Source organism: Lynx rufus, unplaced genomic scaffold (genome assembly GCF_022079265.1).
Source record: "Lynx rufus isolate CCGP_SWC_20201006 ecotype Redwood Valley unplaced genomic scaffold, mLynRuf1.p SCAF_11, whole genome shotgun sequence".
Classification (NCBI taxonomy): domain Eukaryota; kingdom Metazoa; phylum Chordata; class Mammalia; order Carnivora; family Felidae; genus Lynx; species Lynx rufus.
This window is the reverse complement of record NW_025814825.1, coordinates 34,347,644-34,370,314: the sequence shown is the minus strand read 5'-3', so window position 1 is coordinate 34,370,314 and position 22,671 is coordinate 34,347,644. Positions and strand designations below refer to the sequence as shown.

Sequence of the window (22,671 nt, the reverse complement as noted above, 5' to 3'; positions counted from 1 at the left end):
CGGTTAAGCGTCCAACTTCAGCTAGGTCACGATCTCGCAGTCTGAGTTCGAGCCCCGCGTCGGGCTCTGGGCTGATGGCTCAGAGCCTGGAGCCTGTTTCCGATTCTGTGTCTCCCTCTCTCTCTGCCCCTCCCCCGTTCATGCTCTGTCTCTCTCTGTCCCAAAAATAAATAAACGTTGAAAAAAAAAAATTTAATAAAAAAAAAAAAATGTATATTCTGAAATCATGCAATATACTGACATATGTCAATTAGGTCAGTGTTGTTAATCATATTATTTGAAAGGACTGTATCTTTATTAATTTTGTCTACTGTTCTAGCATTTACTGAGAGAAGTGTATTATTAATATCTCCCATTATGATCAAGTTGTCGATTTCTTTTAATTCTGACAATTTTTGCTTTATAAATTTTATTTTATTATGGGAACAAATTTAGAATTATTTTCTTGATGAACTGAATCTTTTTATCTCTATGAAATGTTCCTCTTTCTTCTACTAATAATTTTGTCTTCAAGCCTGCTTTGATATTAATACATACAAATTTTTGCTTTATATATTTTGAGACTACATTATTATGGGAAAAAATTTAGAACTGTTTATTTTCTTGATTAACTGAATCTTTTTATCACTATGAAGTGTTCCTCTTTCTTCTAATAATTTTGTTTTAAAGCCTGCTTTGATATTAATACACACACATCAGTTTTTTTAATTGATGTTTGCATGAGGTATCTTTTCCATCCCTTTGCTTTCAACCTCTCTATATGTTTACATGTAAGGTATGTCTCCTATAAGCAGAATAACTTAATAGAAATTTTCAAACCCATATCATTTCTCCTTCTAACTTATATGTGGTTGTTGTCTTGCACTATTTTAAATAAAGGGACAAAGGTAAGAGTTGATAGTAGCTGAATCATATCAAAGTAAATATAATACAGGTATGTGAGAGGGAAAGGTATTATCCTTGTGCAAGTCATGATTTAGAGGTAGTGTGGGTCCAAAACCAACATGCCAGCAAAATAGTTGTCATAAAATAGTTTCTATAAATATGTAAATCCTGTGTTTTTGTTTTACACAGCCAATATAATATATGCAATTTTACCCAAAATAGTTGTCCTGTTTACCTGTAACATCTCTGGGTTTTTAACTGGGATCATTTTCTGTCTGAAAATAGTATTTCTTTTATGTAGGCGTGCTAGAAATAAATTCTCTAGGTATTGTTTATCTGAAAAATATCTCCATTTCATCTCAATTTCTTTTTTTTTTAAGTAAACTCTATCCCCAATTTCTTTCTTTCTTTCTTTCTTTTTTTTTAAGTAAACTCTAACCCCAACATGGGGCTCGAATTCATGATCCCAAGGTCATGTCTATCAAGATGCGTCACACGTCATACTAACTGAGCCAGCCAGGTGCTCCCATTTCACGTCCATTTCTAAAAGACATTTTTTGGTGGGTAAACAATTCTAGGTTGACAGATAAGATTTGTTAGCAATTCAGATGTATTAGCTCACTGTCTTTTGGTTTCCATTGATTCTGCTGAGAAGTCAGCTATAAATTAGTATTATTACTGCTCTTTTAAAGATAACAGATTTTCCCCTCTGGCTGCTTTTAAGATTTTTCTTCTTTACTTTTCTAACATTTTACTATTCTATGCCTAAGTATGGGATTTCTGTATTTCTCCCACTTAGAATTCACAACACTTTTTGAATCCATGGCTTCAAGGTCTATCCATATTGTTTATGTCCATCTCTCTTTCTTCCCTTTTGGGACTATAATTACACATATGTTAAACTTTTCCATCTTATCTCATATGTCTTTAAACTCTTTATTTTCTATCCTTCTGTTTCTCTGAGCTTCAATTTGGATAACTTCCTCTGACCTACCTTCTGGTTAATTAATTCTCTCTTTAGCTGTGTCTAAGCTGTTCTGCCAACTATACACTGAGTTCTTAATATGTTCATATTATTTTCAGTTCTGAATTTACAGATGGTTTGCTTTATGGTTTTAACTGATCTGCCAAAATTCTTAATCTTGTTTTATAGTGCTTTGACTATGCTAACTTTAAAGTCCATGTCTAACAGTTCCATTGCTTAGACTTTGGTTCTCATCCTAGAGTTAGCTTTATATGAATTACCAAAGAATATATTCCTCTTCATTTCAATGAGTCAAGTTAAATAATGATTCAACTATTTTAATGACCTTTGGTTTGGAATATTGTCAGTTTTACAAAAGAATTCCCACTAATTCTTTCTTAAGTGAAAAACCAGCCACATTAAATCTAAAATACCAGAAAAATTAAAAAGATATACATGCATGAATGTACATAAAATATGCTGCCTTAACTTCAATTGATTATTGCTAGTGAAAAAAAAAGTTTAATTTTCTGAAGCCCTAAAGTTACATGGGACCATTTACTTCCTGAGCTGGCATGTGTGTCTGTTGGTGGGAGGGAGTGGTTCACTCTGGCCAAAATCCCAAATCTATGAAATATCCACTAACCAACCTCATGGAAGGAACTACAGTATCAAGCTGTCCAAACTAACTTTGTCAAGGGTTTTCTGTTTTCAGAGAAGTATAAATCATTTTTTAAAAGCACTGCTTCCAAACTGTGTTGTATGCAAAACTAGCAGTATCAACAAGTATTTCTTGAGAAAAGGTTCTATACTCATTTAAGTTAAATAAACATTATATACTGTATCCCTTTTCAAGAGATTTAGAATTCATAACTGAAGAAATATGCTTAAATTTAACTCAGATTTCCAAAAGTTATTTGACCATTTAGTCCCCTGTTTTCCACTATAAAAATGTGTGCCAGAAAATATAACGTGGAAAGTGTTAACTGAGACTATGAATTTTAGGTATTTAATTGTTAATTAAACATCACTCTACTCACAGTGGACTCATCTCTCACATTAGAAAGAGGGGGAAAAAACTACAAGTACTGTAGTACTACAAGTACTACAAGTTTTGTTTTTCACCTTACAAATTTCCTCTGGGGACACCTGGGTGGCTCAGTCAGTTAAACATCTGACTCGATTTTGGCTCAGGTCATGACCTCACAGTCATGAGATGGAGCCCCATGTCAAGCTCTGCACTGAGTGAGGTAGCTGCTTAAGATTCTCTCTCCTTCTCCCTCTGCTCCTCCCCCGCGTTCTCTCTCTCAAAAAATTTAAAATATTTTTAAAAATAAAAAATTCTCCCCAAAGAAGCTAAAACTCAACTCTAAGATCCTTTAAAAAAATAACTTTTTGTGCGACTCAATTTGAGCATGGTACTAGATCCCAGGAAGGTAAAAATAAATTGGATATAACCCATCACTTAAAAAGCTTACTGCCTAGTTAAGGATACAAAATTAAGGAATTATAATGTAGTGTGAAAAGTATACAGGATATAGACTGAGGAGGAAGTGACCATCTCTTGCTGGCAAGAGTGAGACAGAGAAAGGCAGATTCCATAGAATAGGAGATGCTTAAGCCAGCTTTTGGGGGAAAATGCAGGAATTCAGCAGAAAGGAAATTTGGAAAAATGGAAGGCATTCTAAATAGAAGAAACAAACTGTGTATTCAAAAATTTGTAAGAAATCTATTACTGCTATACCACAGGAAGGAGTACCAGGAGATGAGGCTTTTGTTTCACGCTGAAGAATTCAGATTTAGGTAAAGGGTCACTGGGAGTCACTGAAGAGAAAGTTGTCATACTCACATTTTAGAATAGCAAGCAAAAGACTAGAGATAAGGAGAATAATTAATTTGATATAACAACAGTCTAGGTACACAGAAAGGAGGATACAGAATCGACAGAAATTGAGAAGCAGAACTGATCGTTACTGAGTAGAATTTAGTAACAAATTACATAAAGAATGTAAATACTCCTGAAAAGTCTGAAGTGCTCCCCAGTTTCTGCCTTGTGAAAACTGGACATATTACTCTGTGACATAATAAACATAGGAAAAATCAATACATTTTGTAAGAAGATAGTTTACTTTTAGAAATGCTAGATTTGATGTGCCTACAGGATACTCAAGCAAATATATAACAAGTAAATCCACAAATGGGACATTAGATAATGGAATTAAGACATGATTAGGAAAGGTTTCTGTGATGAAAGGTCTGTTTAAGTTGCAGAGGTAGGGAGCTTGACGCTTTTTACAAGAAAATAATGGTAATAAACTCGGAAGAGTCCATTCCCTTTCAGCAGGAAATTCTCATAAACCTGAAATCCTAGGGCCCATGACTTGGTGGACTGCCTCGGTAGAAAGAGTCCAGAGCTGATTCATGAAAAAGAGGTCCGAGAAGATAAGTTTAATAATGAAACTTAGTTAAAACTGACTATATAATAGAACATGAACTTTAAGTGGTTTTTGTTTTGTTTTGTTTTGTTTTGTTTTGTTTGTTTGAGAGAGTGCAAGAGGGGGAGGGGCAGAGAGAGAGGGTCAGAGGGTCCAAAGTGGGCTCTGCACTGATAGCAGTGAGCCCGATGTGGGGCTTGAACTCATGAACCGCAAGATCATGACACTCAACTGACCGAACCACCTAGCTGCCCCTAGAACATGAACTTTAAACTACCATTGATATCCTTGTGCTGAAAATACCTTACCAAGTGATTATGGGTTGTTTTTTTTTTTTATCCCCATTACATACACAGGACTCCTTGCTCTTAGGAGACTTAGGAGAAAAAGTACTGAAGACATTGTGATGCTGAAAGCAAGAATGTAATGTTGAAGAACTCTCCAGTGTAGAACACTCACTCATCAGAGACAATCAGTCAAAAGGACTTTATATCCTGAGAAGAAATGGGAGATGCTACAAGAAGAATCAGAGGCTCCCCTGATTCTCATTTTATTTATTTATTTTTTAAACGAAGAGTTGGATTTTTTTTTAATGTTTATTTATTTTTGAGACAGAGAGAGACAGAGCATGAACAGGGGAGGGTCAAAGAAAGAGGGAGACACAGAATCTGAAACAGGCTCCAGGCTCTGAGCTGTCAGCACAGAGCCTGACGCAGGGCTCGAACTCACGGACCGTGAGATCATGACCTGAGCCGAAGTCGGACGCTTAACCGACTGAGCCATCCAGGCGCCTCCCCCTGATTCTCATTTTATTATAGAATGCATCAGTCCTATTAAGTATCTCTTGAAGTGTCAACAGTGGAGGACAAAGATGATCACTTCAGAGAAAAGCTATGACATCTCATACTTTATTCCACCTGAATAGTGAGGTAATATCCAATCTTTTTGGTTCCACTTTCCTGGGGCTTTATTTTTTTTTTTTAATGCTTATTTTATTTTTGAGAGAGAGAGACAGAGAGAGAAGGGGACAGAGGACCTGAAGCGGGCTCTGTGCGGACAGCAGAGAGCCCGATGCAGAGTTCACTCTTAGGAACCATAAGATCATGACCTAAGCTGAAGTCGGATGCTTAACTGACGGAGCCACCCACTCGCCTTTCCTGGGGCTTTCTTAACGGATGTAGTTCTCTGGGATAATGACAGGCTCTAGATTCAGCATCTCTGGATTCTTCTGAACTCTAGCTTCAAACCTTATGCCCTCATACTTACTTAGTCTTTATCTTTTCCAGGCTATTAATCTAAGGTTCCAACTCTCGCCTGCTGGCCAACACTTCTACCATTTCTTTTCCTATGCTACTGCCCACAATGAATCATATTTCTATCATTCCAATGGTAAGGAAAATGGCCTCAGATGTAGCTTCCAAAGCAAAGACAGGAAATTAACTTTGGCTTAAATTATCTTTTATAGCTTTTGTTTATTCACAGAAAACAAATATATATTTTTATCAACCAAGTATTTATCTGAACAAAAGATGCTATCGAAAATAATTTGAGGGGTGCCTGGGTGGCTCAGTCGGTTGGGCGTCTGACTTTGGCTCAGGTTATGATTTCACTGCTTGTGAGTTCGAGCCCCACGTCGGGCTCTGTGCTGATAGCTCAGAGCCTGGAGCCTGCTTTGGATTCTGTGTCTCCCTCTCTCTCTCTGTCCCTCCCTCGTTCATGCTCTGTGTCTCTCTCTCTCAAGAATAAATAAAACATTTTAAAAAATGTTAAAAATAATAATAATTTGAAAATCAAATCTGCTATAGCCCACCTATAGATAAGCTATAGATAAGCAACAGTTAACAGGAAATTCTTTAAAAAACATTATTGCACAAATCTTACATTATTGTATATGGTTTTCATTTATTATTAAAGTATATTGATCCTGATAAAGAATTTTCAAAATCTATACGTCCCCAAAGTAAACAATTTACTAAACAAATTTATTAAATCTGTTAAATTAACATAGAATACTGTGCAAAGCTGAAACGATTAATAGGAATATAATGGAGATTATCTGATTTGAAGATAATTCTGGAAAAAGTTAAAGTAGAGGGGCACCTGGGTGACTCAGTCAGTTAACCATCTGACTTTGGCTAAGGTCATGATCTTGTGGTTCATGAATTTGAGCCCCACACTGGGTTCTGCACTGGTGGTGTTGAGCCTGCTTGGGATTCTCTCTCTTTCCCTTTCTCTCTGCCCCTTCCCCACTTTCTCTCTTTCTCTCTTTCTCTCTCTCTTTCAAAATAAATAAATAAACAAAAATAACTAATTAAAAAATAAGTAGGGAAAAAGTTCATACACTGAATTTTAATTTCCTCTGTTGTGACAGTCTGATACAGATACATTTCTTTAATTAAAAACTAAAGTAGGGGCACCTGGGTGGCTCAGTCAGTAAAGCGGCCGACTTCAGCTCAGGTCATGATCTCGCAGTCTGTGAGTTCGAGCCCCGCATTGGGCTCTGTGCTGACAGCTCAGAGCCTGGAGCCTGTTTCAGATTCTGTGTCTCCCTCTCTCTCTGACCCTCCCCTGTTCATGCTTTGTCTCTCTCTGTCTCAAAAATAAATAAATGTTTTTAAAAATTTTTAAAAATAAAAATAAAAAAATAAAATAAAATAAAATAGAGGCACTGGGTGACTCAGTTGGTTAAGCATCTGCCTTCGGCTCAGGTCATGATCTCACAGTTCGTGAGTTCGAGCCCCACATTGGGCTCTCTGCTGTCAGCCCAGAGCCCACTTCAGATCCTCTGTCCCTCTCTCTCTCTCTCTTTCTGCCCCTCCACTGCTCCTGCAGGCACATGCATGCACTCTCTTTCTCTCTCTCTTTCAAAAATAAATAAATAAACTTTTAAAAAATAATAAAATAGAGTAAAAAGCTTCTCTGGAAGCCCTGGCAGGAGAAGGAAGGGAAGGTCACACCTGCAGTGCACTCTCTGGCTCTCAGCTCAGGTGCTACCCAGTCGGCATCCCTCTGCCCCACCCTGCCCCACCTCAAGCTTCTCTAAAGTAGTTTCTAATACTTGAGAAAAAAAAATTAGGAGGACTGTTTTATTTTTATGACACTATGATTATTAGAAGTTTTAGTTAAGAAATTTTAAAGTATAATCACTTTAAAACTTTTTACTAAAAATTTCAAATATAAACAAAGTGAACAGATTAATATAATTAACTCCCAAGTACTCATCACCTACCTTCAACAATTAATATTTATACATTCTTGTGTCATCTATGTATCTTTACCCACTCAGTGCACAAACACACACACACACCAATTATTTTTTACAAATTTCTTTGAGGTCAGATTTATATATGCTGAGATGTATAGACCTTAACTGTACAATTTTGACAAGTGGATGCACTTTTAGCATAAGACAAAACATTTCCATCTCCCCAGAAAGTCCCTTCATGTCCCTTTCCAGGCAATCTCCCCAACCAGAGGCAACCATTGCTCTGATTTTTTTTAAGTTTTATTTTAGTTTTGAGAGATAGAGAGCATGTGTAAGCAAGCAGGGAAGGGGCAGAGAGGTGGGGGGGGAGGTGGGGGGACATAGAGATCTGAAGCAGGCTCCATGCTGACAGCAGAGAGCCCGATGTGGGGTTCGAACTCCTGAACCCTGAGATCATGACCTGAGCTTAAGTCAGACACTTAACGCACTGAGCCACCCAGGCACCCCATGACTTTTTCTCTTTGGTTTCTCCTGCTTTACAACTGCAATATAAATGGAATCCCACAACCTGTGCTTTTTTGTGTGTCCAGCTTCTGTAGTTTAGCATAATGCCCAGGAGATTAATATTTGTTTTTGTACATATCAGTAATTTCATTCCTTTTTATTGCTAAGTAATACTCCATTATATTTTTATACAGCACAATTTGTTTATCCACTCCCCTGTTGATGCCCCTTTGGGTTGTTTCCAGTTTGGGGCTAATCGTGAACAGAGTTGCTGTGAACATCACAAGGACATGTTTTCATTTCTCACTGGAATTATCTGGAAGAATGCTGATTCAAAAGGTAGGTACATTAACTTTATAACTGCCAAATCTTGTCTACTATTTTTTCTTCTTATTATTGACCTGTAGGAGTTGTCAACTCAAAGATAATACTTTTAAGGAGACAGTAATTTAAAATCTTATGATAAAAGGAATCCCATTCGCCTCTGTTTGTGGTTCGGCTAATTTTACAGCAAATTTGTCTGCTGGCACAAGTTAATATTATACCTGACTTACCAGGAGAAAGGCTGGTGAGTCAAGTTAGATTGACTTTACTTAAATACAGAATAACTGCAAACCAAAAGAAAATGCTGATTAAATCCATTCCAAGCAAGATTCAGGAAAAATAAGAAAAGGGTTAAGCTAAACAAAAATAAGCATTTTAGGTAACTAAAAAAAAAAGGTAAACTTTGGATATATTCTATAACTTACACCACCAAATAACATTAAATTAGGGGCTCCTGGGCGGCTCAGTCGGTTGAGTGTCTGACTTTGGCTCAGGTCATGATCTCGCGGTCTGTGAGTTCGAGCCCTGCGTCGGGCTCTGTGCTGAGAGCTCAGAGCCTGGAGCCTGTGTCAGATTGTGTCTCCCTCTCACTCTGCCCCTCCCCCGCTCATGCTCTGCCTCTCTCTCTCTCTCTGTCAAAAATAGACATTTAAAAAAAATTTTTTTTAAACATTAAGTTAAGAATTTTCTTTTTATTCTCACCTGTTTCATTGCTGTTTCACCTATTTTGTCAGAATGTTTTCGAATGCTTTCCAAAAAGTCTTTGAGATCAGACATGGAAATTTCTTTAATATCCTCACGGAGTTTAGGAAGATTTTCTATCATTAGCTGACAAAACCGGTATTGACTAACCCGGGGAAAATACACATTTTCTAATTGTTCCATAGTTTTTAGAGCAGAATAATACCTGTGAAAAGTTAAAAATAAAACTCTATAAAAAGTTATTACATTAATTTTACAAAATAATCAGTCCAAACACTCCAATCAAAAAGGACACAGTTATAGTTAAAATAGGAAAAATTAATATTTATTTCTATTTACACAAACTATAAACCATATGAACAAGTTTGTATGCTGAAAATTCATGACTTATACTACCATACAGCTTCCTTATTTCACTTCATCTAAATCTATAACACCATAAGCAGTATCATAGTCATCATAGTACCTTAAATGTATACCTTTAAAAAGTTCCAAAATTTTTAATGAGAATATTTAGTTATTTGACATGTGCTTTCATAATATCTCTCCCATCCATGTACTGTAACATAAATAATGTATGGATTTAATTCAAATGAAAGTAAAATGTATACTAAGGAGATTTTTTTTAATTTTACACTATTTAAAGCACTTAGTAATAATAATAGGCATCATAAAAAACAAGTAAAAAACCACAGACTGATTTATTTTCAACCCAACAAATATATACTGAATGACACAGTGAGTATGCAGTAATTAGTAAAATACAGCCTATGCCCCAGAGAAACTGCTGTGTATTTTCATATACATACTTTGATTTTCTCTAGTCTTCTATGAGGTAGATGTCTATGGCAGACATTACTATTTACACTCTATAGATGAGAAACTGAAACACAAAGAGTATATAATTCGGCGAAGATATTATAATTAATTGGTAGAGAAAACAAAACTCTCAGTTTCCTACAATAATATTCACCACCAAAATCCACTGAAAGTAGGTAGAGGGATTTTTTTTTAATATGAAATTTATTGTCAAATTGGTTTTCATACAACACCCAGTGCTCATCCCAACAGGTGCCCTCCTCAGTGCCCATCACCCACCCTCCCCTCTCTCCCACCCCCCATCAACCCTCAGTTTGTTCTCAGTTTTTAAGAGTCTCTTATGTTTTGGCTAGAGGGATTTTTTTTTTAATTAATCAAATAATATTTGACACTTTCCCATTGATTTGGATATTAAAAATGAGGAAAGGCACTATCTAGAGAACAAAAATTACAGGTGCCTGGGTGGCTCAGTCAGTTGAGCATCCTGACTTTGGCTCAGGTCATGATCTCATGAGTTCAAGCCCTGTGCCAGGCTCTGTACCGACATCTTGGGGCCTGGAGCCTCCTTCAGATTCTGTGTCTCTGTTCTCTCTGCCCCACCTATGCTCATGCTCTTTTTTTCTCTCTCAAAAATAAACAGTAAAAAAAAATTTTTTTAATTCAGTTTAAAGATATTTGTTGATTCTCCAGCCTATATTCCCAAAGATAGAGTATATTTTGCAAACTGTCACAAAATCTACCACTAATTTAAAAATTAGATGACTAGGGGTGCCTGGGTGGCTCAGCTGGCTAAGCATCCAACTTAGGCTCAGGTCACGATCTCAGCACCACCTGATGCTACCATGTAGTAATTACCTCAATTTGGCCACGATTACATCTAGTCAATATCTACAACAATTCCAGATCTATATGTTTACATCCTATTTTAAAACATATCATGGAAATTATCTTTAAAATTATTCTAGAACAGATTGATACCTATTTGTAAGTCAATTGCAATAATCTAGTGATGTCCACATTATTGGCATTTTTTATTTTTTATAAATACTAAAATAAATTTCTCCCTATATTAAACCTCTACCAAGATGTGTGCTTTTATAAGTATGAGACATTTCAAAAAAATTATGTGTCATTCTTAAAGGGAAAACATGTGAATACTCTAATGGTTCTCCAGCCCATAGGGTACAAATTATGTTACTGTTCTTACTTTATTTGCCTTCCCCTGAGCATTTCCAATTCACCAGATTTTTAACTATCATAGAAGTTGTTACTTCAGTCTCTACTATCCTAAATACAATATCCTACATATAAGAAAAAATTACAAGATACATAAATAAGTAATTGTGACCCAAAAGTAAAAGAAAAAAGTCAATGGAAGTATACATACAGGTGGCCTAGAGCTTGTAATTAACAGATGAAACTTTAACAACAATATGTATTATAGAATCTAATAAAAAAAGAGTAGTTAAGAATCATGAAGAGATGGGGAACTGTAGTGGAGAAACAGATATTATAACAAAGAAACAAAAGAAAAAGCTGAAAATAAAATATCATAATGAAGAATTCATTCACTCAATGGGCTATTTAATAGCAGACTAGATACGGAAGAAAAAACTATTCATAAATGTGAAGACAACTAAACAGTCATTATGCAAAATGCACAAATACATACACACAAAGAAAAAAACAGGATCTCAGAATACTGTGAGATCAATAAAAATAGGCTCAGTAAAGTTTAAGATAGGTCCAAAAATTTATCCAGTATGAAACAGAAAAGAGAAAAGGAGAGTTCCTAGAAATTACGGACATTAAATGATCAAACATACATATAACTGGAGTTCCCAAAAGAGAGAGAGAAAATAATGGTGAAGAAATATTTGAAGAAATTAGAGTCCCCAAATTTTCTAAATTGATGAAAAGTATCAACTCACAGATTCAAAATAAGCTAAATAACCTCCAAGTAATATAACTGCAAAGAAAATCACACCTAAGCACATCACAGTCAAACTTATAAAAACAAAACATATGGAGTAAAATCATAAAAGTAGCCAGAGGAAAAAAGACCTAATTACAAATCTAATATACAAATCTAATTACATTTGTAATGTGTGAAATAAACACATTTCCAGATACACAAAGCAAGAAACTTTTCTTCAGAAGACAGATGTGTACTACAATAAATACTAAACAAAATTTATCATGCTAAAAGCAATTATACCAGTTCGAAGTCTGTATCTGCAAAAAGGGAAAAAGAGCAACAGAAAGGTTAAGTGAGTAAGTTTTATTAAAAACTCTCTTTTAGGGGCGCCTGGGTGGCTCAGTCGGTTAAGCGGCCAACTTCGGCTCAGGTCATGATCTCGCGGTCCGTGAGTTCGAGCCCCGCGTTGGGCTCTGTGCTGACAGCTCAGAGCCTGGAGCCTGTTTCGGATTCTTTGTCTCCCTCTCTCTAACCCTCCCCTGTTCATGCTTTGTCTCACTCTGTCTCAAAAATAAATAAAACGTTAAAAAAAATTAAAAAAAAATAAAAACTCTCTTTTAATTATGGTTAATAGGTGTATGATATATATAACATATATGTATATCATAAGTAAATTATGTTAAAACAAAAACACAACAAACAGAGGGTGGGAATAAATACAATTGTACTAAGTTTTATATTTTGATGAAGTCTAACAACATTATTTGAAAGTGAACTATGGTGAGTTAAACATGCATATTGTGCTCTCTAGAGTAGCTGCTAAAATGTTTAACAAAGATATATACTAGTAAGTGAACAGAGTTAGAGATAAATATATATACTAAAAAAAGTCATAAAAAGGAAGGAAGGAAGGAAGGAAGGAAGGAAGGAAGGAAGGAAGGAAGGAAGGAAAGAAAGAATCAGACAAACAGAAAACAGCAAGATTAAAAAGTCAACCATAATAATAATTAAATAACTGTAAATGGTCTAGAACAAAGTAGAGATTGCCTACTGGATGAAAAAAAGTAATACCCAGCTATATGCTATTGGTAAGAAACACATTTTAAATATAAAGACTGAGGTTAAAAGTAAAAAAAAAGTCAAAGATACATCATGAAACATCTAGTATAAGCATGCTGGAATAACTAAAATGACCACATCAACACCAGGCAAAGTTGAATTCAAGACACAGAATATCACCAAAGATAAAGAAGGACATTTCATATGATACAGAGTCAAACAGTAAGAATATAAAACAATCATAAATGTGAATGCATTTAATAACAGAGCTTTGAAATACATAAAAGAACATTTAAAGAACTAAAGGGAAAATAGACATACCACAATAGTTGAAAACTTAACACCCTTTTCTTACCCCTGATAGAACTGGCCAACAAAACAAAACACTAAGGGAAAAGAAAATTTGAACTGTTTTAACACTAACACAACTTAACTGGTATTTCTAGAACATTAAAGCCACAACTGCAAAATACACAGTCTCTTTAAGCACACGTGAAATATTCATCAAGACAGGTGATACGCTGGGTCACTAAACAAGTCTCAATAAATGTCAAAGGTCTGAAATCATACGGAGTATGTTCACTCACCCAATAGTATTAAACTAGAAATTAATAATAAAGATCATAATATATCCCAAAAATCTTCCAAGTACTTGAAAAGTAAACAATACACTTGTAAATACCCCAAAAGTAAAAAAAAAAAAAAAAAAAAAAAGGAAAATAAAATATTTTAAACTAAAAGATAGTAAAAACAACATTTCAAAAGTTGTGGGGTGCAAATAAAGCAGTTCTCAGAGGAAAATGTATAACTTTAAATGTGTGTAATAAAACAGAAAGGCATAAAATCACTGTTCTAAATTTCCACTGTCTGAAGAAAGAAAAAGAACAAATTAAACCCCAAGTATAACAATGGAAATAATAAAAACAAAAACAGAAATCAAAGAGTAAATAAACTCAAATGTTAGATCTTTGAAAATATCCATAAAATAGGTGCCTGGATGGCTCAGTCAGCTGAGCGTCCAACTCTTGATTTTGGCTAGGGCATGATCCCAAAGCCATGAGATCAAGGCCTGCATGGTTTCTGGCTCCACGCCCAAGTTGGGCTCCAAGCTGGGTGTGGAGCCTGAGGATTCTCTCTCCCTCATCTTCTGCCCTTCCCCAACTCGAGCATGTGTGAGAGCTCTTTCTCTCTCAAAAAAAAAAAAGAAAAGAAAACATCCATAAAATTGATAAGCCTTGTTTCATACAAATCAAGGCAAATTAATACAAATTGCTAACACTGAAAATGACAAAGATGAACATTTCTACAGATCCTGCAGACATTAAAAGGATAAAAGTTTATGCCAATAAATTAAACAACTCAGATAAAGTGGTCAAAGTCCTTCGTAAAACATAAGATATTAAAACTGTCTCAAGAAGAAATACCGGACTTCAAGCTGCATTACAAAGCTGTAATCATCAAGACAGTATGGTACTGGCACAAAAACAGACACTCAGATCAATGGAACAGAATAGAGAACCCAGAAATGGACCCACAAACATATCGTCAACTAATCTTTGACAAAGCAGGAAAGAATAGCCAATGGAATAAAGATAGTCTCTTCAGCAAGTGGTGCTGGGAAAACTGGACTGCGACATGCAGAAGAATGAACCTGGACCACTTTCTTATACCATACACAAAAATAAACTCAAAATGGATGAAAGACCTAAATGTAAGACCCGAAGCCCTCAAAATCCTTGAGGAGAAAGCAGGCAAAAACCTCTTCGAACTTGGCCGCAGCAACTTCTTACTCAACATGTCTCTGGAGGCAAGAGAAACAAAAGCAAAAATGGACTACTGGGACCTCATCAAAATAAAAAGGCTCTGCACAGCAAAGGAAACAATCAGCAAAACTAAAAGGCAACAGACAGAATGGGAGAAGATATTTGCAAACAACATATCAGACAAAGGGTTAGTATCCAAAATCTATAAAGAACTTATCAAACTCAACACCCAAAAATCAAATAATCCAGTGAAGAAATAGGCAAAAGACATGGATAGACACTTCTCCAAAGAAGACATCCAGATGGCCAACCAACACATGAAAAAATGCTCAACATCACTCATCATCAGGGAAATAAAATCAAAACCACAATGAGATACCACCTCACACCAGTCAGAATGGCTAACATTAACAACTCAGGCAACAACAGATGCTGGTGAGGATGTGGAGAAAGAGGATCTCTTTTGCACTGTTGGTGGGAGTGCAAACTGGTGCAGCCATTCTGGAAAACAGTATGGAGGTTCCTCAAAAAATTAAAAATAGAACTACCCTACAACCCAGAAATTGCACTACTAGGTATTTATCCAAGGGATACAGGTATGCTGTTTCGAAGGGGCACATGCACCCCAATGTTTAGAGCAGCACTACTGAAAACAGCCAAAGTACAGAAAGAGCCCAAATGTCCATCAATGGATGAATGGATAAAGATGTAGTACATATATACAATGGAGTATTACTCGGCAATCAAAAAGAATTCAATCTTGCCATTCACAACTACGTGGATGGAACTGGAGGGTATTATGCTAAGCGAAATGAGTCAGTCAGAGAAAGACAAATATCATATGACTTCACTCATATGAGGACTTTAAGATACAGAACAGATGAACATAAGGGAAGGGAAGCAAAAATCATATAGAAACAGGGAGGGGGACAAAACAGAAGAGACTCCTAAATATGGAGAACAGAGGGTCAGTGGAGGGGTGCTGGGAGGGGGGATGGGCTAAATGGGTAAGGGGCATTAAGGAATCTACTACTGAAATCATTGTTGCACTACAGGCTAACTAACTTGGATGCAAATTAAAAAAATAAATTAAATAATTTAGGGTAAAAAAAAAGAAGAACAAAAAAACTATTAAGCTCAACATCTATTGAAGTAATGGGATTCATATCAAAATTTTGCCAGCTGGCCTTTGCTAAGAATACACTTAGGGCTTATTTCAAACTGGTTATTTTTCTCTTTCTCGGTTGGTATTTTTCTGTGATCTTCACTGGTAGGGCTCCACCAGATCTAGACTCTGGTAGGGCTCCTGAAGCTAAAACTCATTAAAGAGTAGTGGACTTCCTGGGCCCCTCCAAATTTTTATCTCTGAAGCCAGAACATGCTCAATCACCTTTAAATGTTCCTACCAAGCTCCAGCAGGGGCTTCTGCTCTCAGTAAACTGTGAGAGCCTCTATTGCCTGTCTCTCTAATTCGGGGTGTAGCAGATTGCCCTATGATTTCAGTTTTCCAATGGATCTAAAAAAGGTTTTTTATTTTCAGTTTAACTTCTTGTTGTAAAGACAGGAATGATTACTACAAGGCTCTTTTACATGTCAGAACAGAAACTAGAAGTTCCTATTTTCATTCTTTTTTTTCCTTTTTCTTATTAATTTGTAAAAGCTCTTTACATATTATGGTTATGAGTCCTGTCACAAAAAAAAAAAATCTTTCAAATGTTTTCTCCTAGTCTGTGGCTTGCCTACCAATTTTCTTACAGGAGTCTTTTGATAAATAAGTTTTTATTTGAAGTCCAATTTTCAATTTTGTATAGCTTTTTGTGATCCTTCTAAAAAATATCTTTGCTTACCCCAGTATTACGAAGAGAAACTCCTATATTTTCTTATAGAAGTTCTACAATTCTAGGCGGAGAACAAACACAAGACGCAACCATATGTTGCATCAAAGGAATACCTTAAATATAAAAATACAAGAGAGATTAAAAGTAAAGGGATGGCTGGAATACTACGTGGCAATGAGAAAAAATGAAATATGGCCTTTTGTAGCAACGTGGATGGAACTGGAGAGTGTGATGCTAAGTGAAATAAGCCATACAGAGAAAGACAGATACCATATGGTTTCACTCTTATGTGGATCCTGAGAAACTTAACAGGAACCCATGGGGGAGGGGAAGGAAAAAAAAAAAAAAAAAAAAAGGACGTTAGAGTGGGAGAGAGCCAAAGCATAAGAGACTGTTAAAAACTGAGAACAAACTGAGGGTTGATGGGGGGTGGGAGGGAGGGGCGGGTGGGTGATGGGTATTGAGGAGGGCACCTTTTGGGATGAGCACTGGGTGTTGTATGGAAACCAATTTGTCAATAAACTTCATATAAAAAAAAAAAAAAAAAAAAGTAAAGGGATGGAAAAAGATATACTATGGTAACACTAATCAAAAGAACACTGGAGTAGCTATATTAATTTCAGATAAAGCAGATTTCAGAGCAAGGAAAATTATGAGATAGAAGCATTACATAATGATAAAATGATCAGTATCTAAAAAGACATAACAATCCTTAATGTGTATGTACCTAATAACAAAGTATCAAAATATGTGAGGCAAAAATTGATAGAACAGCAAGGAAAACAAATAAATCCACTAATATAGCTGAAGACCTCAAAACTCCTCCGGTAACCGACAGATCCAGCAGCCAGAAATTCAGTTAAGGATATGGTTGAACTGAAGAGCATTATCAGTCAACTGGGTTTCATGGACGTTTACAGAATATACTTCATCCAACAACAGAATATTCTTCTCAAGCTCACATAGAACATTCGCCAATATAGGCCATATTCTGGGCTATAAAACACACCTTAAATTTAAAAGAATAAAAATCATACAAAACTAACATCATACTTAGTGGTGAGAAACGTAATGCTTCTCCCCATGAGATCAGAAACAGGCAAGGATGTTCCTCCTCACCACTCCTATTTAACCATCATACTGATATTCATTGCTAATTCAATAAGAGAAAAAGTAATAAAAGGTATTCATATTAGGAAGGAAGAAAGAAAAGCCTTGTCTGCAGATGACATGACTGTCCATGTACAAAATCCCAAACAATCAACAACAAAAAAATTCCCAGAACTAGTCAGTGATTATAGGAAGGTTGCAGGATACCAGGCTAACATACCAAAGTCAACTGCCTTTCTGTAAACCAGCAAGGAACAACTGGAATTTGAAATTAAAAACACAATATCATTTACCTTAGCACCAAAAAATGAATTATGTATAAATCTAACCAAATATATACAAGATCTATGTGAAGAAAACCACAAAACTCTGATGAAAGAAATCAAAGAAAATCTAAATAAATGGAGAGATATTCCATGTTCATGAATGGATTTCACAAAAATTAACTCATAATGGATCACAGACATAAATGTAAGACACAAAACTCTAGAAAATAACACAGAAGAAAATCTAAGTGACCTTGGATTTGGCAGTGAGTTAGTATCTTCTGTTCTAAAAAGACATTGTTAAGAGACTAAAAAGATAAGCTACAGAATGGGAGAGGATATTTTCAAAATACATAGTACTATAAAATATAAAAAAAAAAAAACACTTAGAAGTCAACAATAAGAAAACCAACAACCATATTTAAAAGTGTAGGGGCGCCTGGGTGGCTGAGTCGGTTAAGTGTCCAACCCTTGATTTCAGCTCATGTCATGATCTCGTGGTTTGAATTTGAGCATCAGGCTCTGTGCTGACTGTGTGGAGCCTGCTTGGGATTCTTTCTCTCCCTCTGCCCCCCTCTCTCTCAAAATAAATAAATAAACTTAAAAAAATTGAAAATAAATAAAAATAAAAGTGTACAAAAGATCTGAACAGATACCTCACCAAAGAATATATACACATAGCAAAGAAGCATACGAAAAAAATGCTATCACATGCCAATACAGAATTGCAAGTTAAAACAAGATACTACCATGCATCTATTAGAATGGCTAAAATACAAAACACTGACAACACCAAATCCTGGTGAGGGTGTGGAGCAACAGAACTCCCATTCATTAGTGCTGAGAATGTAAAATAGTAAAGCCACTCTGGAAGACAGTTTGGCTGTTTCTTACAAAGCTAAATACAGCCTCTCTCTATGATCTAGCAACTGTACCCCCAGGTATTTACCTAAATGAACTGAACAGTTATGTCCACACAAACCTGCACACAAACGTTTACAGCAGCTTTATTTTTAACTGCCAGAAATTAGAAGCAACCAAGATGTCCTTCAATAGGTGAATGGTGCATCCATACAATGCAATATTTTTCATCAATAAAAACAAATAAGCTATCAAGCCATAAAAAGACATGGAGGAATCTTAAATGCATATTGTTAAGTGAACAAAGCCAGTCTGAACATAACACATATTGTATGATCCCAACTATAGGACATTATGAAAAAGGCAAAACTATAGAAAGGTCAGTGATTGGCAGGGGTTTGGTAAGGGAGGGATGGGGAAAGAGATGAAGCACAAGGGATTTTTCAGGCAATAAAGCTATTCTGTATAATGTTGTCATGGTAGATGTGACACTATGCATTTGTCAAAATCAATAAAACTGTACGATATAAGAGTGAACCCTAAACCCTATTACAAACTGTAGACTTAAAAACATGTCAATATTGGTTCTTGAATTGTAGGAAATGTACTATACTCATACAAGAAACTGTGAGGGAGAGGAAGGTATATGGGAATTCTGTACTTTCTGTTCAATACGTCTCTAAACCTGGGGCGCATGGGTAGTTCAGTCGGTTAAGCATCCGACTTCAGCTCACGTCATCATCTCACGGTTCATGGGTTCAAGCCCTGTGTCAGGCTCTGTGCTGACAGCTCAGAGCCTGGAGCCCGCTTCAGATTCTGTGTCTCCCTCTCTTTCTCTGCCCCTCCCCTGCTCACGTTTTGTCTCTCTCTCTCTCTCTCTCTCCCTGAAATAAACATTAAAAAATATTTTTTAATGTGTCTCTAAACCTAAAATTATAAGCAAAGGACTTGAACTGACATTTTACAAAAGAAAATACACAAATGAGTAGCAAATGAAAAGGCACTCAACATCAGTCATCAGAGAAATGTAAATTGAAACCACACTGAGATATCATTTTATATGTACCAAAATAGCTCATCTAGAACAGACTTACAGTATCGTATGTTGGCAAGGATGTGTAGTATCTAAAATTCTCACTGCTGATTGGAGTACAAAATGGTACAACCATTTGAAAAAATAAAAAGGTAGACTATACCTATACTATAACCCAGCAATTCTACTCCTGTGCATATATTAAAGAGAAATATAAACATCTGCCTACAAAGACTTGTACACTAATTTTATAATAGTCTTATTCATAACACCTCCGAACTAAAAACAACCCAAATACCCACCAACCAGTAAATGGGTAAACAAATTCTTAGAACTGAATACTACTCAGCAATGAAAAGAAACAAACAATTGGTATATGCAATAATACGGATGAATCTCAAAACATTTGGAGTGAAAAGTACTAGACAAGAAAAAATATATATTCTATGATTCCATTTATATCACTTCTGAGAAAATGTTAAACTAACCATTGGTGACAGAAATCAGAAAGAAGTTACCTCTGGAGGAGGGAGGAAGAACCGATTAGAAAGGGGCATAAAAGGGTGATGGAAGTGTTCTAAATCTTGTTTGGGGTGATGACTGGAATAGAGTATGAGAAAAGCTTTTGGGGTAGAAATAATGTTCAAATCTTGATCTTGGTGGTTATAAATAAAGGTGTATTTGCTTTTTAAAAATTCATGGGGCTGGGGCGCCTGGGTGGCGCAGTCGGTTAAGCGTCCGACTTCAGCCAGGTCACGATCTCGCGGTCCGTGAGTTCGAGCCCCACGTCGGGCTCTGGGCTGATGGCTCTGAGCCTGGAGCCTGTTTCCGATTCTGTGTCTCCCTCTCTCTCTGCCCCTCCCCCGTTCATGCTCTGTCTCTCTCTGTCCCAAAAATAAATAAACGTTGAAAAAAATTTAAAAAAAAAATAAAAAAATAAAAAAAATAAAAAAAAATAAAAATTCATGGGGCTACAGGGGCACCTGTGTGGCTCAGTCAGTTAAACATCAGCCTTCAGCTCAGGTCATGATCTCGCAGTCCGTGAGTTTGATACCCACATGGGGCTCTCTGCTGTCAGCGCAGAGCCTGCTTTGGATCCTCTGTCCCCCCCTCTCTCTCTGCCCCTGCCCCATTCACACACTCTCTCTCTCTGTTAAAAATAAATAAATAAACTTAAAAAAAGTATATAAAAAAAATTAATGGAGCTACAGACTTATGATTTGTGTATCTGGGTCTAAAAAAACCACTAAACAAAAAACTTAAAAAAATAAAAAACTGTACCACAGAGTAAATATTTTACAACACATGTGACAGAAAAGGGACCAACCGTCAAAATATGCAAAGATTTTAAACCTGTTGCAGACATGTTGAACTTGAGATAGTGGAATATCCATGTGAAAAGACTCAACAAGAATCAGAGACGTCAAAACCAAGCTCAAGATTCAAGCTTTGGGAGTCATCAGAACACAAATCCAGATATCTCTTAAAGAATGTGAAGTGATAGTAACTAACAAAAAACATTTTTTTTTACATTTTGCAAATCAAACCAAATATATCTGTGGGCCAGTTTGATTCTGCAGGTCACTAATTTGCAACCTCTAATGATCACCAGGAATAACATCTGCTCACGCCCTTTATTACTCCATATGGATATTTATCTTGACAAAAATATGGCAAGGCACCAGAAGTGGGGTCCTAGGTATCTAGTGCAATGGCAGCCTGAATACATGCTTTTTACCTTGACTCCTTCTTGAAATTCCAATAAACTAACATGAAGAGATTTTTTAAAAAAGCATAAGTCCACACAGATAAAAAGAAAAGGAGAAGAGAGAACAAAATTTTAGAATGTTGAAAGCTGATGGACATGTGGTAAAAAACAAACAAACAAACAAACAAAAAAAAAAAACCTCAGCATATCTTAGAAAACTAAATTCTAAGTCAATAGTTGAGAAGCCAAGAATATTCTCTAGAATCTCCAAAAATGTCAATAATTTATAGGAATTCCACTACTTATGGAAGAGGGAGTGAAAGGAGAGCTGAAGTAAGGAATATTGGTTGAAAATGTGTTTAAGAAGCAAACCCCACTTAGTCATCTGAGTCACCTTTCTGCATTTTAGCAAAATACTAAAGAGACTAAAATAGATAATCTCTGAACAGGGGAAGACCACCCAAGGCTGAGGGCAATAGTACTGATATGAAAACAAGAGGATTAACAGAGTTTATATATACCAAATGCCCTCTTCACCACCTCAGATCCCAGAATGCTGGCAGTCAGATCTTTACCCTCCAGACAAGAGACAGGAAAAGTCTCCTCTAGAGAATCTGAGGGGCCCCAGAAGAAATAACTCCAGATATTAACATCAAAGGCTCACCAACTAAACAGCCCAGCTAGGTAATCTCACAGTGAAATTCACAATCAACAAGTCCCACCCACATACCCAAAGCTTCCAATCAGCTATGTCCACTGTATTTAAATATGAGCAGTCAACCAAGGAATTACCAGATCTGAGAAACACCTCTACCAACAAAGTCAGAGATTAAAGAAAAAAATAAACAAAACAAAAATGCGGGGGGGGGGGGTGGAGGTACTCTGTGGAAACAGACTATATGCAAGGAGAGATATAAACAATAGATCTAAAATCTCAGAGGTAAGACAAAATACTGTTAGCAATGAATCAATAACAGGTTATAAAAGAAAGAAAGAAAGAAAGAAAGAAAGAAAGAAAGAAAGAAAGAAAGAAAGAAAGAAAGAACAAAGAAATATTTGGAGATCAAAACACAGTTCTTAGAAATTAAAAATCAGAGAGCAGAAATGAAATAAAATCAGCATTATTTTTTAGGAGATAAAAATGAAAAAATATCCTAGAAACTGAGTAAAGAGTAAAAAAAAAAAACTGTTAAAGAAGAGTAAAGAAACTAAGAGGGCCAATCTAGAAGACTAAACATCACTATCTGTCCTAGAATCAAGAAAACAGAAAGACAGGG

The 22,671-nt window shown here is 36.0% G+C and overlaps 1 protein-coding gene across 9 annotated transcripts in view; it reads right to left on the bottom strand.

The window, feature by feature from the left end:
* Positions 1-22,671, bottom strand: part of EXOC6 (exocyst complex component 6) — a 229,691-nt gene that overhangs the window by 146,323 nt on the left and 60,697 nt on the right. For 8 of the 9 annotated variants that reach the window (XM_047073175.1, XM_047073177.1, XM_047073176.1 and 5 more), the window contains one exon: positions 9,020-9,224. In XM_047073175.1, the coding sequence (XP_046929131.1) occupies positions 9,020-9,224 (205 nt within the window). Of the gene's footprint in view, positions 1-9,019; positions 9,225-9,828; positions 9,927-22,671 lie in introns of those variants that run through there. The other variant, XM_047073182.1, reaches the window with a different exon arrangement.